This window comes from Peromyscus californicus, unplaced genomic scaffold (assembly GCF_007827085.1).
Source record: "Peromyscus californicus insignis strain IS unplaced genomic scaffold, ASM782708v3 Scaffold_9__1_contigs__length_137607984, whole genome shotgun sequence".
In the NCBI taxonomy this organism is placed as follows: Eukaryota; Metazoa; Chordata; class Mammalia; order Rodentia; family Cricetidae; genus Peromyscus; species Peromyscus californicus.
In genome coordinates, this window is record NW_026294617.1 from 82,527,328 (window position 1) to 82,546,886 (window position 19,559).

At 42.8% G+C, this 19,559-nt stretch overlaps 1 protein-coding gene across 4 annotated transcripts in view; it reads right to left on the reverse strand.

Moving 5' to 3' along the window:
* Positions 1–1,727: 1,727 nt before the first annotated feature.
* Positions 1,728–19,559, reverse strand: part of Lrig2 (leucine rich repeats and immunoglobulin like domains 2) — a 61,947-nt gene continuing 44,115 nt past the window's right edge. Inside the window, exons 13-19 of one of the 4 annotated variants that reach the window (XR_008216304.1) lie at positions 17,646–17,966; positions 16,113–16,394; positions 14,664–15,113; positions 13,467–13,616; positions 12,046–12,333; positions 8,090–8,214; positions 7,237–7,349 (exon numbers count right to left, since the gene is read on the reverse strand). Coding sequence is in view for 3 of the 4 variants with exons in the window: in XM_052730269.1 (XP_052586229.1) it covers positions 7,132–7,349; positions 12,046–12,333; positions 13,467–13,616; positions 14,664–15,113; positions 16,113–16,394; positions 17,646–17,966 (1,709 nt within the window). In the remaining variant the exon portion in view is untranslated. Of the gene's footprint in view, positions 7,350–8,089; positions 8,215–12,045; positions 12,334–13,466; positions 13,617–14,663; positions 15,114–16,112; positions 16,395–17,645; positions 17,967–19,559 lie in introns of all 4 variants that reach the window. The other 3 variants (XM_052730271.1, XM_052730270.1, XM_052730269.1) reach the window with 3 other exon arrangements.

The following is a 19,559-nucleotide window of genomic DNA, read 5'->3' on the forward strand; positions in this document are numbered from 1 at the left end:
AGACTGGCAAGTGTCTACCTCTTGAATATATAGTAAAAACCTTATACTTGTACTGTCTTTTTGGTTGTGTGTGTGTGTGTGTGTTCGTTCCAGAAGACAACCTTAGATGTCATTCCTTGGGAGTGGCCCTTTGGTTTTTTTTTTTTTGTTTTTGTTTTTTTTTTAAAGATTTATTTATTATGTATACAGCATGTTTGCCTGCAGGCCAGAAGAGGGCACCAGATCTCATTACAGATGGTTGTGAGCCACCATGTGGTTGCTGGGAATTGAACTCAGGACCTCTGGAAGAGCAGTCAGCGCTCTCAACCGCTGAGCCATCTCTCCAGCCCCTGGTTTTTGTTTTAAAACAGTCTCTCACTAACTTGGAGCTCGCCAAATGGGTCAGCCTGGCTGGGATCTGCTGGTCTCCTCCTCCATAGCACTAGGGTTGTTAAGAACGTGCCACCATGCAGGGCTGTGAACAGGTTCTGAGACTCAAATTTTCAGAACTGAGCTCTCTCCCTAGCACCACCCCCACTGTTTTTTTTTTTTTTTTTTTTTTTTAAAGACAGGTTCTCATGTAGGGCAGGCTGGCCTCACATCCAGCTACACAGCCAAGGATGGCCTTGCACTCCTGGTCCTCCCACCTCTCAAGCACTGGATTATAGACATGTACTAAGACACCTACCCTGTACTTTGTCTTTTTATTCATTTTTTCCCTCAATATTCACTCACGGTTTATAAAAGTGTTGCTCCATAGCAAGTAAGCATGCTATATGGACAGTTTTAGTACTAGGTTAAAAACTTCAAAGTATCTTTCAGTGTGAATGAGTATTCTTATAACAGCAGGATATTGCTAGAAGGCCCTAGCATATTCCATTCCAAACTTTAAAAAAATTAATAAAACTATGGTGTGGGGTGTTTTTGCATTCTACCTTACAAGAGAACAAAACAATAGTTGTTTCTCCATCAGAATTTTCACATTTCATTTTCACACTGGGAATGAGCAGCAGCTTCCCCCCTGTGCTTCTTTAGACTGCAGCCAACCCACAGTACTCAGAACTAGAAGGCGTGATAGCAGAAAACCCCCCAAGTCTGTCCAAACCCGATTCAAATCCTAGCTTCGCTGCCTGATAGCTTCTTGCCACTGGGTAACCATATGGCTTCACTGAGGCAGTTCCCTTAATTACACAATGCAGACTGAAGAAAGCTGCCTGCCTCATCTGTACTCCTGGTCTGTTGGGAGGCAGTTGAGTGCATCCCGAAGTGTGGCAGATATACACAATGCGATCAATCCCGGTCTTCAAAGAGCTGACCCCCAGAGTGACCAAGCCCGAGGTGGTGGAGCAACAAAGTTACAGAATACTGACATTCCTCAAATACCATGTTAACCAGACTTCATCAAACTAGAAAACATTGCCCTTGAATGTAGCTGGAGAGAGAGAAAACTCTCCAGCTACACTTGAATTCTCTCCTTGCAGAGAACTCTTCATGACTCTCAAACCCATTTGTCTCCCAGCACCTAGCACCACAGAGGACCTCTAGAGGGACAAGCAGGAGAGCACACAGTGCCTGTCCCGCACAGCTCAGTTCCAGGGTGCTACCAGCACCAGGCACAGAAAGTAGGACTTGGTGAGAACAAGGGAAAAGCAATTTCATTTAACTTGTTTAACTATTCAAAAACTCCCCTCAAAAGGCCCCAAACAAAACACACTATTCATTCCTATACTTTAGGCAAGACCAGAGAATCATGTTTTTGCTTTATTGACATTACAGTAGACAGGACGAACACATGCTCTATAAAATATACATTCTTATGTGAGAAAATATAATCGATACCAGGAAACAGCCACACTGAACAACGTGGCTTGGATCTCTTTGGAAGTGTCTTACACCAGGGCTGCTCAGCCCGACATCCTCTAATGGGAAAGAGAAGAGAGGCCAGCAGGGAGAAGTCACTCCGTGGGTGAAGAGGCCATCTCCAGCAGCCAGGACGTATTTCAAGGGCACTTGGCCACCTGAAGATCAGCTTCTCATTGAAAACAGTTACAGTCTCGACAAGATCACTTCACATCCAACAATAGGCGCAAACAAGTCAAGCTGCTCTTCACCCTCACACCACCCACCTCGTGATGATTACCAAGAAATAATGTTTGCACCAAGAGGGAGTGGATCCAATTCGTAACTTAAAGCACACTGGCTGGGAGAGTGCTTGCCTGGGTCTGATTCCTAGGATACCATACACCAACCTCTCCTTCCCCTCCCACCTTTTCACAAAGCCTACAAGTGGTTCTTGGGTTTTCAGATGTTCTAAGTACAATTCCTAATGCATCCCTAATTCAGAAACTTGGTACTTCTGTCAATGAACTAATGTCCAAAAAGAACAAAAGAAAAAGAAAATCCAGGCAAAGTGCTATATATTTAGATCATGTTCCAAACAAAAAGTTTAAAGTAGAAAGGGAGGTGGCAGAACACCGCCAGACTGGACTGGCAGAGAGCACCTAACAGAAAAAAAACCCAGCTCAGCCATTTATGGTCCCATTGTTTTTATAACCACCCATTACTCTGCAGCAAACCAACATGCCAACTGAGGCAGCAGCTCAGAGGTAGAGCATTTGTCTGGTACATAGGAGCCTATAGATTCAATCCCCAGGACTGCCAACACAAAAACAAAAAAGGCCCAAAGATGGAATATGTCTAAGAGAACAACAAATATGGGGTCTGAGCTCAGTGGGAGAACATGCAGCTGACATTCACAGAGTTGAAGTTTCAAAGCCCAGCACCGGGGAAACAGACACACTTACCTGATACTCCTTACCCCTGTAGCATGTCAGTGGTATCCAATAATGAGAAAGGGCCATCCTCTTATACTTGGGTAAAACATTATAAAACTGAACACTGCAATAACAACTCCACTCCAGTTGGGCTCCATAGGCAAGAATAAAAATTAATCAAGTCAGACATACCTATCGCCCCCACATTTCAGAGGAGGCGGCAGGAGACTGAGAGTTCAAGGCCAGTGGGGGCTTTAAAAATTAGTAATATTTTTCAAAAATCAGAGTAAAGAGTTATAATACAACACAGGCTTAAATTTTTGTTAGAGTAATGGCACTTGTGTAGAAAGTATAGGTTTTTTTTTCAGAAAAATAATGCCATCATTTCATGTTTTTACCTGTGAACACAGATCAGATTCTTTTGTTAACCAAAGTCCCAAATGGCTTAGTTTTAGAAAAAAAATCTGAAGTGCACTAAACCAACACAAAGATCAAAGGACAAACTCTCAAGCTAATGATAACAATAGAGATGTTACAGTGACACTGCCCGTGTTCCACACCATCGAAGAACTCTCTTCAGCATGACTAGCAATTAGTGTCTGCACAAACCTCCCCCCTAAAGGCAGACTATTTCCATTACCAGAGAAGTGTCATTATTAGACTAAGACAGGTACTCTATACCTCTCTGGAGACGGTATCTGTTGTTTCCTACAACAAGATGTAAATAAAGACTTCTACCATGTCCCCCTTTTCACAGGTTGACAGTGCTGAAACTGCTTGATGCAGACTAATGGTCCTTTACGACCCCTCCCTGGGCAGGTCCTTTACGACCCCTCCCTGGGCAATGTACAGCCAACTAAGAGTGAAAGTTCCCTGTTGTAGAAAAGCATTTTAACATGTGTTACATTTGTTTATGCTGTGGAACATTTGTTTAATGATGCAAAGATGTGTTGCATTCTTTTATGTTGCATTTGTTTAACTCTGTGAAGCTGTGTTACTTCTTTTCCTTTCTGAAAAACCTGATGGTCTAATAAAGAGCTGAACGGCCAATAGCAAGGCAGGAGAAAGGAAGGGTGGGGCTGGCAGGCAGAGAGGATAAGTAGAAGGAGAAATCTGGGAGAAAAAGAAAGAACAAGAGACAAGGAAGAGGAGGAGAAAGAGGAGGAGGAAAAGGAGGAAATCAGGGGCCAGCCGCCCAGCTGCACAACCAGTAACAGGGTAAGAAAGAAAGGTACATAGAAATAGAGAAAGGTAAAAGCCCAGAGACCAAAGATAGAAGGGATAATTTAAAGTTAAGAAAAGCTGGCTAGCAACAAGCCAAGCTAAAGCTGGGGATTTATAATTATGAATAAGCCTCCGTGTGTAGAATCAGCTCAAGAGGGGCACCAACAAATTAAGAGAACTTACATTGTCCCACAAAAATGAAGTAGGAACTGGCTGGGGGATGGACTACTTCTCTGAGGATTTCAGTTTCCCTTGCTCTGCAATGTCCCTGATTAACTTAGTCCTAGGTGAACCCTGTCCAGCCTGGAGGAAGCGCTGAGGAGACACCAATTCTATCACTATTGGAGGGTAGAGACTGCTTGGTCAAACCTGTGCAAAGAAGTTTTTTCAGGAATTCCTTTCTCTAAGTTAATATATTGTAGTTTTGTTTGGGTTTTTTGTTTGTTTTTGGAGACAGGGTTTTTCTGTGTAGCTTTGGAGCCTGTCCTGGAACTCACTCTGTAGCCCAGGCTGGCCTCGAACTCACAGAGATCCACCTGCCTCTGCCTCCTGAGTGCTAGGATTAAAGGAATGCACCACCTCGGCCTGGCTAAGAATCTATTGTTATTTTAACTAGAAGCAGGCAGGCTCTTTTCCTTAACAGTTATTTAAGCAAGCCAGGGATATCTGGGAGGGCAGGTCCAACATCCCACCAACCCTCAGACCAGACTGACACCCCAGCAGAAAGGCCACTGCTGGAACTTCGGGGTGATGTCCTGGATAAAGCATTTCCAGAGGACTGCGTCAGGGCCTGCTTTCTATCCGACAGATCCCAGCTGACAGAGCACTAAACTGACTACAGAAGTGGCATGGCCAGCCACACATGGGCTGCAGCACACCTCCACTCTGAGCCCCTGTGTGCTGGAGCACTGCTGCTCTAGAAGACAAAAGGCAATTTTTCAATTCAGACGTGAGTCTTTGTTTACTGACATTGTTTAAAAGCAGAGCATTCCCCCCCTCCCCTGAGCATTTCTTAGACCATTAGTCCTGTATTGGGGAAATAAATACAGTTCAAGTTAGAGCAAGCAGCAGCATCCTTGATCTAGCTAACAGTTCACAAAGGCAGCTCTTTACTGAAGTGGCACAATCCTCGTGGTTCCTGGAGGGAGCTGGAGAGCGGCTTAGAGCTGGTGGACAGCCTCTTCCCATCAGCAGGAGTCAGATATACAGCTGGCGGGAGCAGCACTAGGAAGGGGGCCGGGTTCTAATTCCCAGTCAGACCACTATAAACTAGAAGACAGCCCAAAAGGAAGAAAGAATCCAAAGAGAGGAGAAGACTACAATATGTGAAAGGTTCAAAGTGGAAATGAAGACATCATGACACTTTAAAAAGAAAAAGAAAGTTAAAAAAGCTAACAGCGGCCGGGCGGTGCTGGCGCACGCCTTTAATCCCAGCACTCGGGAGGCAGAGCCAGGCGGATCTCTGTGAGTTCGAGGCCAGCCTGGGCTACCAAGTGAGTTCCAGGAAAAGGCGCAAAGCTACACAGAGAAACCCTGTCTCGAAAAACCAAAAAAAAAAAAAAAAAAAAAAGCTAACAGAGCTAACAGCACTTTTATCTGAGGAAGAAAAATTAAAGATTAAGACAAGCATGGAAAAAAGTCAGAAATTCATCTTTCTGACAAAAAGCTAAGTGAGTTTGGAATTCTAAAAATATACAGTTACTTACAAACAGACACTTTTAAAAGTCCAGAGCCATCTAGCAGGAAGCTGGTATTACAAAGGACAGACTGAAAGCACATGACATTTCATCAGTGTTAACATTCTTTGTTTACATAAAGCTTTTTGCTACCAGAAATTCAAGAAAGTTTTTTGGCTTCAGTAATAACTGGTATAAAGTAAGGACCACACTAAATCAGAGTACAGGAACTTCCGTGGGATCTACTCCCAAGAGCACACTTCCCTTCTTAATATGCTACATTCATGAAGGAGATTAAAAACAAAGTAAACATAGAAAAGAACAATCTTTGGTTTCCTTGTCATTAAAGTACTTTGCTGACAGAAGACAGTCCCCAAATAAGTAATCTTCTATGCTCACAGGGCTGCGACAAGGGTGCTGGGCTCTGGAAGAGCTAGACGTTTATGCTAGAACAAGATTATCACCTGGCACTTGTAAACAGATGGCAAGGGATTGGATGTATGGACCTTCAGGCATGAAGCAAGCAGTTAATTACACCAAGACTGAGTTTGTGAGCACACAATCACTAAGTACCCCGCCTCTCTACATAAGCTTCGTAACAAATAATCTTAGAGCTCTAAACAGAGTTTGTAGACCTCATTAAACTAAGTTATGTAAAATCTGTGATCTTGAGAAGTTGCTGCCCAGACAGTAACCAGATAGACATATATATAATTTGGGCATATCAAAAGTATTTACACTGTAGCCAACACACAAGGTCAATGAGTAGAAAAATTATTTATAAATGCACATATATTTACAATGACATCCCTGGTTATAGGGACAAAACATACCCCCCCACACACACACAGCCAAAAAATAAAAATAAAACAAAACACACACACACACACACACACACACACACACACACACACACACACACACACACGAATACAAAAAGCCTTTGCTCTGGTACCAGTCAGCAAAACTTAGATTCTAGCTGAAGACCTTGAATATCAAAGCCTCAGCCTCCATTCTCTGTTCAACACCACAGGAGAATCCCAGTCAGAGTTAGGAGAACTCAGAAGATATCTCTGCTCCTAACTTGGAAGGCCAAGTAGAATGTCCAAGTAGTGATGCTTTCCCATGACCATTCTGAGGACTGGGGCAATCCAGCAGGCTAAGCAGCAACGACACTCTTCATGACCGGCAGCGCACACCTGGGCACATCCCTGTGGGGCCATCTGGAAGGATACTTGCCCACATCGTCTTCCCCAGGGCTGTGTACTCTCAACACGGTACACATTTCTGCGGTACATTTGTCAGCCACTAACTTTTCTTCAACAGGTGTAAGCCCAAACATCAGGGCTACTTTGGGGTGGTCAGATATAATTCGAAGCAAAGAGTTATGCAAGTGCTGACTTTGGGGGTTCTTCTCAACTCTGAGGTAGTAAATTAACTAACTTGAGTTTCTGCTCAGACTTCCTCCCGAATGGGCTTCATGTGCATTCACTACCATCTTGACTGTTCCGAGTCCTACTAAAATCGAAAGTGTGGTCATGTAACCTGTGGCAGGACACAGGGGAAGAGCAGTTTGGATCCCTCTCTGCCAGGCCCTCATGTCGCTGAAGCTGTGGTGAGTCAAGGACAGGCGGCTGGGGAAAGGGAAGTAGGCCTAGTTCTCTGTTCATGTTCCACAGCGGCCGCTGGAATATTTCTGAGAATAAGAAATAAGAAATACCATCAGTAACAACAGGAATTTCACAATTAATTCCCGAAAGCCTGATATCCTTTTAAAATGCATGTGGGTGTTTTGCCTACATATATGTTTGTGCGTCACGTGTGTCTGCCCAGAGGCCAGAAAACAGAACTGGATCTCCTGGAACTGAAGTTACAGATGATCATGGTGAGCTGCCATGTCGGTGCTGGGAACTGAACCCAGGTTCTAAGAGCAACAAATACTCTTTATCCCTAAGCCATCTCTCCAGCCTTTTAACCCAATCTCCAAAAAGAAGTAAAAGCCAGGCGGTGGTAGCGCATGCCTTTAATGCCAGCACTCGGGAGGCAGAGCCAGGCGGATCTCTGTGAGTTCGAGGCCAGCCTGGGCTACCAAGTGAGTTCCAGGAGAGGCACAAAGCTACACAGAGAAACCCTGTCTCGAAAAACCAATAAAATAAAATAAAATAAAAAAACCAAAAAAGAAAAAAGAAGTAAAGTTGCCCAGCATCCTTGATGAGGACACTGAGATCACAACGCCAACATTAAAAATAAAAACTGGAACCACAAACTACCAAATCTTTATATTCAACAGAACTAATAAGCTTATTTCTGAAATCATGTTGCTGTTTTTCACCTGTTATTTTAGTAGCTTTTCTGCTTTGAAAATTGTGTTGGCTAGTTTCATGTCAACTTGACACAGGCTGAAGTCATTTGAGGAAATCTTAATTAAGAAAATACCTCTGAAGCTGGAGAGATGGCTCAGAGGTTAAGAGCACTGGTTGCTCTTCCAGAGGTCCTGAGTTCAATTCCCAGTAACCACATGGTGGCTCACAACCATCTGTAATGAGATCTGACGCTGTCTTCTGAAATGCAAGCAGAACACTATATACATAATAAATAAATCTTAAGGAAAAAAAAAAAAGCTGAGCCAGCTCTCCAGTGCCAATAACACACTTAAACAAAACAAAACCTCTAAGATGGGGCTGTAGGCAAGCCTATTTAGCATTTTCTTAATTAGTGATGGATGGGGTGGACCCAGACCATTGTAGATGATGCCATCCCTTTGGTGGTGGTCCTGGGTTCTATAAAAAAAAAAGCAGGCTGTGGGGCTGGAGAAATGGCTCAGCAGTTAATAGCACTGGCTGCTCTTCAGAGGACCCAGAGTTCAGTTCTCAGCACCCACATGGCAGCTCACAACTGTCTGTAACTCCGGTTCCAGAGGCTCTGACACCTTCATACCAATGCACATAAAAATAAAGTTAAATAGATTTTTTTTTTTTTTAAAGCAGACACTCCAGAGACTGCCCGATAAAGTTATACCTTGAATCAGGGGGCCGAGTCAGTGACTAGCTAACGGGAATTGGTCATAGAGAAGGCAACAATTTGGATAGAGAAGATGCACAGGAAGGAAAGGGTAGGGACTGGAATTTGAGCTCTCTTGGTTCTGGGATGAGGGAAGACACTGTCTCTGGCAGTGTCTCTAGCCAAAAAGCAAGGTCAGCTAGTTGTTACTCAGCATCTCTGGCTAGTAGGTTTTCATCCCAGCCTTTGACTTCTGAGTCTTATTGATAAACAGAGTGATAGAGACTTAACCATGGCCACAGGACTGGAAGCCCCACCAAGCCTGAGTGGCAGCTGGGTGCTGACTGAGGGGCTGTGGGTGGCAGAGGATAAAATATGAGTAGATTCATGTGCAGCCACTAAGACAAAAAAATCAGGCTGAACAAGCCACAAGGAACAAGCCAGTAAATAGTATTCTCCATGGCCTCTGCATCAGCTCCTGCCTCCAGGTTCCCTGCCCTGCTTTGAGTTCCTGCCCTCACTGCTTTTGATGAACTGTTATATGCAATTGTAAGCAGAAGAAACCCTTTTCTCACCAAGTTGGCTTTGGTCGTGGTGTTTCATCACAGCAATAAAAACCCTAACTGAGACAAAAATATAGTACAAAATTCTAGACACATGGAAAAGGAATATTGTAATGACAGTTCCATGACACACAGATAATAATCATTAATTCAGTGGAGCTGTCACTTCTTTAAATATATGTTTAAATTTTTATATGTATGGATGTTTTGCCAGTGTGTCTACGCACCACATGTGCCTGGTGCCTGTGGTCAGAGGAGGGCATCAAATCTCGTGGAACTGGAGTTACAGGCAGTTGTGAGTCACCATATGGGTGCTGGGAACTGAACCTAGGTCCTCTGGAAGAGTGGCCAGTGTTGTTAACCAGGGAGCCATCTCTCTAGTCCAGTGATTCTCAACCTGTGGGTTGCACCCCTTTGGAGGTCGAATAACAGCCTGCATATCGGATATTTACATGTGATTCATAACAGTAGCAAAATTAATTATGAAGGAGCAACGAAATAATTATGGATGGGTGTCACCACAACATAAAGGGTTACAGCATTAGGAAGGTTGAGAACCAGTGCTCTAGCCCCTCTTTAAAGACATTTTAAAAGCTGAATGTGGACCTACTGTATGGCTCAGCTGTTAAAGAAGCTTGCCACTCAAGCTAGGGACTTGTGTTCAAACCCCAGAATCCACATAAAAGTAGGCAGGAACTGACTCCACAAATCTGTCTTCTGACCTTGGTATGCACTCTGTGGTACATCCCTCCAATACACTCAAGTAAGTCATAGAAGTTAAAGGATAGGTATGGGAGTATACAGTCCCAGCACTCAGGAGGCAGAGGCAGGATTGCCACAAAACTGAGACTAGCCTGGTCTACATTGCATATTCTAAGCCAGCCAGGGCTCCTTAGCAAAATCTTGTCTCAAAAAGCCAAAGAAAAAGAGTTTTAAAAATAACCATTCTCGGGGGCTGGAGAGATGGCTCAGAGGTTAAGCGCACTGACTGCACTTCCAGAGGTCCTGAGTTCAATTCCCAGCAACCACATGGTGGCTCACAACCATCTGTAATGAGATCTGGCACCCTCTTCTGTATACATAATAAATAAATAAATTTAAAAAAAAAAAAAATAACCATTCTCAGCCAGGCGTTGGTGGCTCACGCCTTTAATCCCAGCACTCGGGAGGCAGAGGCAGGCAGATCTCTGTGAGTTCGAGGCCAGCCTGGTCTACAGAGTGAGTTCCAGGACATCCAAGGCTACACAGAGAAACCTTATCTCAAGAAAGAAAGAGCAAACTAACGTAACTATTAGTAAATCGGATTATCTGTACTTTGGTTTCAAAAATGTCCATTTCTGAGCCAGGTGTGGTGATGCACACCTGTAGTCAGAGCACTGAAAAAACAGAGGTAGAAGGACGATACGTGTGTACACACACACACACACCACATGACATATTTTGGGAAAAGTTAGTCTAACATTCTGGAAACAAACACCCATAAATGAAAGCAAAATTCACCTAGAATGTAAACTAGGGCAGAATTCTCAAAATTTAATATGCATCTGGGGGCTGAGGAAATGAGGGGCTCAATGGGTAAGAGGACTTGTTGTGAAAGGAAGAAGACCTGAGTTCAAATTCCCAGCACTCATTAAAGGTCAGGCGAGGTCATATATGACTGTAACTCCAGCACAGAGAAGCAGTGACAAGAGAATCCCAGGACCTTGCTTGCCAGTCAGCCTAGCTTAAACAGCAATCTCCAGGTTTACAAAAGTGACCCTGTCTCAAAAACTAGGCTCAAAAGCAATGGAGGATGACTCTATGGACATTCTCCTTTAGTCTCCCCATGCATGTGTCTCTACGCACGTGAATGCATACAGTTACACACAAAACAAAAACAATTTAATACAAGCCATGTGAGGTGGTTCATGCCCATAATCCCGGCATTTGCCTGTTACCTCAGCACTTGAGAGGCAAGGCAGGAGAATTAAGTGTTGGATTTGAGCATGACACCATCACTCACACACACACACACACACACACACACACACACACACACACACACACACACACAACAAATAACAAGGCATATAAGTAATTTTTGGGCCTTATTAAACTTTGAATTCAGATTCACTAAGTCTAACACAACTGCATGTCTAACAAGTTCTAAGGTAATGCTAAGGGATGCTAGCACACACTGTGTGGAATTAATTAGGATACCCTAGGCAAAGAATGGACAATCCAAGGCAGTCTCATCTGTGCAATCTCTGTACTTAAAACAGATTCAAATGAAGACTTCCACAGGTTAAAAGAGGTTTCGTACTTCAGTTCTTTCAAGACACTGAACGTAAAGCTAAGAGACTGCTGCCTTCAATGACAGTGCTATTCTCTGACCTACACCTCTTGAGAAATCTTGAGAACTGGTCTCTTACAGAGCACATCTTCAGTCTCGTTTACTGCTGCCAGAACTGTCGCTGGAAGCAACACCATACCTTTGTCTGTGACCCTGCAATTTTTGCCCTGTGTCCCACTCCCCATGTTCTTCCTCTGAGAGGAAGTGACAGCTGATTGGTCCAGAAAGAGCTTTGTTTTGCTGACATGGGCGATATGATGCCAAGATGGCTTGCCCGACAGAACAACCAAACAAAACATTTTAGGTTTCTCATGCCATATGTTTAGCCCTTCAAATCTCCATTATTTAAACGACGATAAGTAAAGACCTCTAGTTGACACTAGTTAACAATGGCAATTACTCTAGTATACTAATTTGTTTGTTTCCCATGAAATGAGTGTGCTACTGATACAACAGAAAGGCAGGTCAGGGAAAGTGAAATTCAAAGCTCCTGTTACCACTGCTCATCTGTGAGAAGGGAAGCTTCTCATTCATCCTCTCATGGTTGGTGGGAAAGGCAGACAGCTCTCTCTCTGCTGATGGTATCAGACTCTCCAGAGTAGTAGCATCTTGGGGAGGATTCGACAAAAATGTCTCTTTGGGCATCTGAACCATGAGGCTGGACAGGGTCTGGTCTAAAACATCCTCCTCAGCAATATAGGTGTACGGACAGTATTCTCGGGTCCTCGAGTAGATGTTGGCATTGTCATAACAATCTGAACAGATCACCCGGGTACTGGTACCACCTAATAACATGGGAAAGAACCCAAATGCTTTTCTGTTAAGGCATAACTTTCTTCAACAGTTGTAGCATTTACTGTACACTTACTTTATAAAACAGGTGAAATTTCAAGGTCTTTATGCAATTAACTCATTTTTTCCCTCACAACATCCCTATGAAGCAGATAGAATTCTCATCTCCACTTTATAGAGAAAGCTGAAGTGTAAACCTAGACACTCTGGCTTCAGAGCCCATACTCTTGAATTCTAATGTTAAATCTCTGTCTCTGTCTAGCCTGGAGAGATTAAACTCCAACCACGGGATCCAAGACAGGTCTGGACCTCTACTCTGAAATACAACTTGGCTTGAGCAATTGAAAGCAAATAAGCTCATGTTACTTTTATGAGTCAAGAAGTTAAGCAACAGTAGCTGCTCACACTATCCCTAGCCAAATCCACCTTTCTGTGTCTGTCACTTTCTACAGAAGTGAGGTTATGACGAGGGAAGGGCAAGAAGAGGTTCTAGTCACTTTACTACGGGACATTTTATAGCCCTCTGAAGTTCTCCATTATGGGCTGAGAGTCATTTTGCCCTTTAAACTTTACTAAGTATCTACTAGTCAGCAGGAGAACCAAATGCCCTTTGGATGTTATCTAAAGGATGCTCATCTCTAAAAGGGCAAGAAACACTTGAAAAGAGTTTCAAGAACATCCTCTTTTTGTAATGACAAAGATCCAGGAGGCTCAGCCGTGTCCTTCAATCCCTGTTAAAGGGTAATGTGTTTCTTTTTGTAAGATGGCCTTCTTTTCTGGTTAAGACTTTATAGTCAATTTCTTTCCATTTTGTATGAAGTTAAATGTTCTAAATGTTTTATCTTTTTTTTTTTTTTTTTTTTTTTTTTTGGTTTTTCGAGACAGGGTTTCTCTGTGTAGCTTTGCGCCTTTCCTGGAACTCGCTTTGGAGACCAGGCTGGCCTCAAACTCACAGAGATCCGCCTGCCTCTGCCTCCCGAGTGCTGGGATTAAAGGCGTGCGCCACCACCGCCCGGCCCTAAATGTTTTATCTTAAAATCTTGCTTCAGGCTAATGGTGAAACTACACTGAACAACAAACCCACTGGAACAGGCTGAAATTGGCACTATGAACCTCGAGTGCCTACCGTCGGTGCCCTTGTGTACGTATCCGTTGGCGGGAGGCATAAGCTGCTGATGACTGCCGGCCTCAGAGTTGCTGTAGCCTTCCTGTGGTTCCGACAGTGTTCCTTGGGAAGACAGATAGCTGGGAATGTCTGCAGGCAAATTAAGTTCCTCTGTAAAGAGACATCTGTAACTCTCAAACTCAGGCAGTTGAAGTCAACATTCAGAAGGCAATTTTATAAGTGTGCTCCACTTTGACACTGGTCTGGAAAATGGTATGGACTTGGGACACCAACAGCTCTTCATACTTCCCTTAGCATATTTTTTTTTTAACTAAAGTTCTTCTCAGAGTTTCATTTTAGAAGTGTGACTTGGTTTACAGGTGCAGCAGTGGTAAAGTGCTTGCCTAACATGTACAGGCTGTGGGTTCACTCCCAGAATTACCAGTAGAGGGCTGGGGGTGAGGGGTTATCAAAAGAAAAAACACTGAAGATTAAAATCTTACCTATAGCTACACTTTCATAATCTCTCTACCTGGATCCCTTCTCTTGCAGATCCTGGGGTGAGTGGAGTAAAAGACCTACTCACTCACAAGGAAGGATTCAACTCTTCCCTAAAACAAATTATGGCGGGAATGAACCTTAGGCTCTAAAGAAAGAAAGCGCAAAAACAAAACAAAATATAACTCAGCTAGGCATGGTTCACCACACCTGTACTCCCAGCACACAGGAGATGGAGACAGAGGATCACTGCAAACTCAAGGCCCGTTTGTGAGTTCCAGGCCAGTCAGGGCCATACACTGAGATCCTCTCAAAAGAAAAGAACAAACTGGGCATGTGGTACATGCCTTTAATCCCAGCACTCTGGAGGCAGAGTTTAAGGCCAGGCTGGTCTAGAGAACAAGTGCTGACAGCGAGGGCTACACAAAGAAACCCCACCTCAAAAATCTAAAAAACAAGCAAACAAAACCTCCACAAGAACAAGAAAATGTATCTGTAATATAATTCTAAGAGCTAAATTTAGGGGGAAGTATATATAGTATATACAAATTTTTAAAACTATTTCCCCAAATAGGTTTTCTCAAGGAAGCTGGGTATTTTATCAGAAGAACTTCCTTATATCTCTTATCAAGTAATCAATCACTGCACTCCCAGCTTTTTATTTTTTACTAAATCCTACATTCCTAAGACTATGCCATGTGACATCTGGGTCCCACTTACCTGTATTTGTGATACTATAGTCTTCATTTTTCCTTCTCATGTGGTAGATTACAATGACCCAGATCAAAGAAGTGCCCACCACACAGCAGACCACCACAATGATGACAATGCCAACTGTGGTCCAACCATCATCCTCATGTCCAATGCTATTCTGAGAAGAGTCACAATTGGAGGATGAAATGACGTTTAAGTAAATATGTCCCCGCTCTGTCCCAAGAGTGTTAGACATAATGCAGGTATATTTTCCAGCATCTTCTAACCCAGCATCTACAATGATGAGAAGCTGATTGGCTGCAGCAAAGAAGTGTCGTTCTGTTACTAAGAGTGGTCCATCATCTTTGGTCCAGTTGAGGCGAGGAGCAGGACTCCCTCCAGCTATGCACTGCAATACTGCCGTTTCGCCTCGGGTGACAGTCTTGTCTTCCAGAGGTCTAATAAATGAGGGTGTCTCTAATAGGAGGTTAAAAATACTAAGTTAGGAAACGCATCTCCTAAATCCTATAGAACTAAGACTATTAAAAGTATGATGAATACTGAGCGGTGGTGGCGCACGCCTTTAATCCCAGCACTCGGGAGCCAGAGGCAGGTGGATCTCTGTGAGTTCGAGGCCAGCCAGGTCTACAGAGCGAGCTCCAGGACAGGCACCAAAACTACACAGAGAAAGCCTGTCTCGGGGTAAAAAAAATCTAAATATGAACTGGTCGTGGTGATACATGGCTGTAAATCCATCCACTCGACTTAGGAGGCCAAAGCAAAAGGATTACAAGTTTACAGCCACCTCAGCAACTCAGTAAGACCTATCTCAAAAAGAAAGTAGAGCCAGTCATTAGTGCTAGGGATTTCTGCTGTTTCTGAGGCAGGTTCTCAACTATACAACCCAAGCTGACCTAGAACTCTTGATTCTTCTGCCGCAGGCCCACGTGAACACACTTCTTTTGAATAAAGGTTTTTGACAGTCAGCTCAGAGTGGCTCACCTGAAACACATACTAAGTTCTCCAGGGTTATAGAGTTCTCCTGGGTTACAGAATGGTGAGGAGCAAGAGGGAAACGAGGAGGAGACGACCCCACAAAACTCTAGTATCTAAGAAAACAGAGACCTGAACAGCTTAATTTGTCTTGAATTCGAGTTACATAAAAAACTTGTTTTAGCCAGATGGTAGTGGTGTACACCATTAATCCTAGCATTTGAGAGTTAGAAGGAGGCAGATCTTTGTGAGTTCTGGACCAGCCTGGTCTACAGAGTGAGTTCCAGGACAGCTAGGGATACACAGAGAAACCTTGTCTCAAAAAACAAAAACAAAAAAGAAAAGAACAACAACAAAAAAACCTAAAAAAAAAAAAAAAAAAAGTTCACACCAAACACTCCAAATTGTTTTTTGTTGCCTTTCAAGGCCTGAGCAGCTTGCCGAGGCTCCAGTACAACAGCAGTCCTAACCCAGTAAGCATACCTAACACAATGAGGGAGGCATTCGCTGAGAGGCCTCCGGCTATGTTCTGTGCCATGCAGCTGTAGATTCCCATGTCTTCTATCTTAACGTTGGCAATGAAGAAGACATCATCCTCAGGCATGACATGCATTCGTCTTTCCCGGGCTGCAGGAAAGTCAGTACCACCGTCTTTCTGCCAGGAAATCTGAGGTGCAGGGTGCCCCTCTGCCGCACATTCTAATCTGGCCATGGCACCCGTGCGAATGGTTAGATCCATCGGAGTTTTCAGAAAAGAGGGCATCTCTGTTCCAAAAAAAATTACAGAGAAAGTAGGCAAAAGGAAAGCATGCACAAGCAGACAAATCTACTAATCTAGACTGTCAACGAGCCCAGCTTCTGAAAGCACCTTTTTCACCAGCACTTCTGCACGTGGAGCACGGTAGGTAACAGTATTTCTAGAGTACACACCATGCCTATCTGACCATGCTGACGGGAAGAAGTCAGAAAGCCAAAATCTCTCCTGAATCCAGATCAGCACTTGATGTTTAATATCACTCTTCCACTTGGGAAGTTAAGTGAGGCTTCCCAATCCAACACCAACAAGGGGTCAAGAGAACCACGGGCTTTTTGTTCGTTTTATTTTCATTATGCTTTTAAAAATGGCATTGAAGAAACACAGGAGTTGGGTACAGAGCTGGAGAGTTGGCTCAGTAGTTAAGAGCACTGACTGCTCTTGCAGGACTCAGGTTCAATTCCCAGCACCCACATGGCAGCTCACAACTGTCTGTTACTTCAGGAGATCCAATGATGTCTTCAGGCCTTCATGGCCACCAGGCATGCATGTGGTACAGACATACATGAAGGCAAACCACTCATACACATAAAATAATAAAATAAAATATAAAAACAAAAAATAAAAAAAGGCTAGAAATTAAATAAAGAACAGGAACAGGGCACAAGTACATCTTTTGGTTGCTCACAGCCTAAAACGCTGTAGTTGCTCAATCTCTTAGACAATAAACCAAGCTTTGGAAAACTTTTTTATAACCACTAGGAGGGGTTTCTTTTCAAAATGATTCTGGCCCTATCTGGAGAACTACAGAGACCACTGGCCCTGGAGATGTCCAAAATACTCTCAAGTATTAGAGGACACAGTGAACATATTAGAAAAAAATTCATAGTTTTCAAAGAATTATGGTTTTGGAAAGAAAATTCAGACCATTAAAAGAATGTCTTCAAGAGAAACAGAAATGGAAGAAAAGCATCTCCTAGGACAAAGAATGTAGGACAGTAGGTATAGGTGGGTAATCCAAAAGTCCACCCCTTCCATATACCACAACCAAGAGATAACAACACTAAGAGCTCCCTCCAAATGTGGGGCATGACCTAATTTTCTTGGTCAAATGACTTATAATTCAGATGTAAAAAGTACTTCAAGTACTTTTGCTCATCAGCATGGCCAGATAGGCCAGATAGTCATGGCATATGTTCTAGAAATATATAAATAAGCAAAAAAGTTAAGTATTCCAAAAGTCAAGTAGTACAATTCCTTACCATTCACAGTCAGTTTGGCTTTCTGCGAATAATTAGAACCAAAGTGATTAGTAACAATACACTGGTATTTCCCTTCATCTGTGAAGTTCACATTGAAGAGGTGTAAGACACTAGTATATTCCAGAGCTTCTCCAGCCTGCTGCCGATAACGAACAAAATTCTCGATATCCACATCATACAGGATTTCACTGTCCTTGCGCCATACAGTGGACATGGGAGAATCACTGCTGCTTACTGCAGTGCACGTCAGAGTCACATTAACACCTCTTAGAGCAACTGTGCTTTCAGGATGTGTCCTTAGCTGAGGCTTCAGAAAATCATCTAAAAGGAATAAATGCAATAGTGGCCAAGTCAGTTACTTATTTTTACTTCAGATTCAATTTAATACAAATATTGTAAAACTGTAAGCTTCATTCACAGGGGTTTAATATCGAAGGATACTATAAAGAGCCTAATTCCTTGTTTGTTTTGTTTTTAATAATTTATTTATTTTTATTTTATTTGCATTGGTGTTTTGCCTGCATGTGTGTCTGTGTGAAGGTGTCCGATTCTGGAGTTACAGCCAGTTGTGGGCTGCCATGTGGGTGCTGGGAACTGAACCAGGTCTTCTGGAAGAGCAGTCAGCGCTCAACCACTGAGCCATCTCTCCAGCCTCATCTAATCCCTTGTTTAAAGGTGAAGAAAATGAACTCCAGTTAAACATTTGTTCAAAGGCATTAGGCTGTGACAGAAGGTAGACTAGAACTCAGGTTCTGGATGTCAGCACCAGCATTCTTCCTACCATCCATCCCTAAGGACTCTTAGATGCTTACCATGAATTTCCTAAGCATTACCAATGGATGTGAAGAGGTGGAGAGAAACCTTATAGAAGAATTTCAAGGTAAGTTCTAATTCTACCATACCATGTATATACACACATAATGATATTTATGTCCTAGATATAACAATACATATACAAAATGTTTATAATAACCATTATCCTTTCTGTATAATACAGAAAATGGGAATATAAAATCTTTTTCATGGAGACTACTAATAAATGCATGACTTGAAAGTACTTTGTACATAGTTTCAACATTAAAATAGTCAAGAATTCAAACAGGATAAATGCACAAGTGAAAACTAGTTTAGGACTGGCGAGTGCACTATGGATTCATAAATAACAACATTCAGAAAGGCTGCTATAGAAATCCTGAACCAGCATCTTTACTAAGTAACATTCCATTGTACCTTAAAGGGTGTACCTGGAATTGTATGAAAAATAAGTATGAGGTAGAGTGCACATACCCTTAATCTCATCACTTGGGAAGCAGAGGCAGGAAGATGTCTGAGTCCCAGGCCAACCTGGTCTGGTCTGCACAGTGAATTCTAGACCAGCCAGGACCACACAGTGAGACCTTGTCTCAAAACATGTAATATGCCTTACATTTAAAACTAAGTAAAAGTCAAAGGGGAATGTGGAGCAGTGTAAGCAGAATTCAATTCATTGTAAAGAAGATTTAATTATAAAAGAAAACTTTCCAAGTTGAGGAAGAAAAAAAAATAGGTTTATTTTTGAAATCATAAATGTTATATTCAGGACATCCTGTTTATGACTATCTCTACTGTCTCAAAGATATGCTGCCACTCTGAGTCCTAAGAAATTCCATAAAGGGGCACAACAGAGCTAACAACCTGCAACTCCAGTTCCGGAGGATCTGACACCCTCTTATGGTCTCCTGGGCACTGCACACACATAGTGCACAGACATGCATACAGGCAAAACACCTATACACATAAAATAAAGATAAATTAATTTTTTTTAAAGAAAAGAAATTGCATCTGGGCCAGTGAAATGTCTCAGTGGGTAAAGGAGTTTGCCATCAAGCCTACTGATATGAACTTGCTCCCTGAACAGCCCCATGGTGGAAAGAG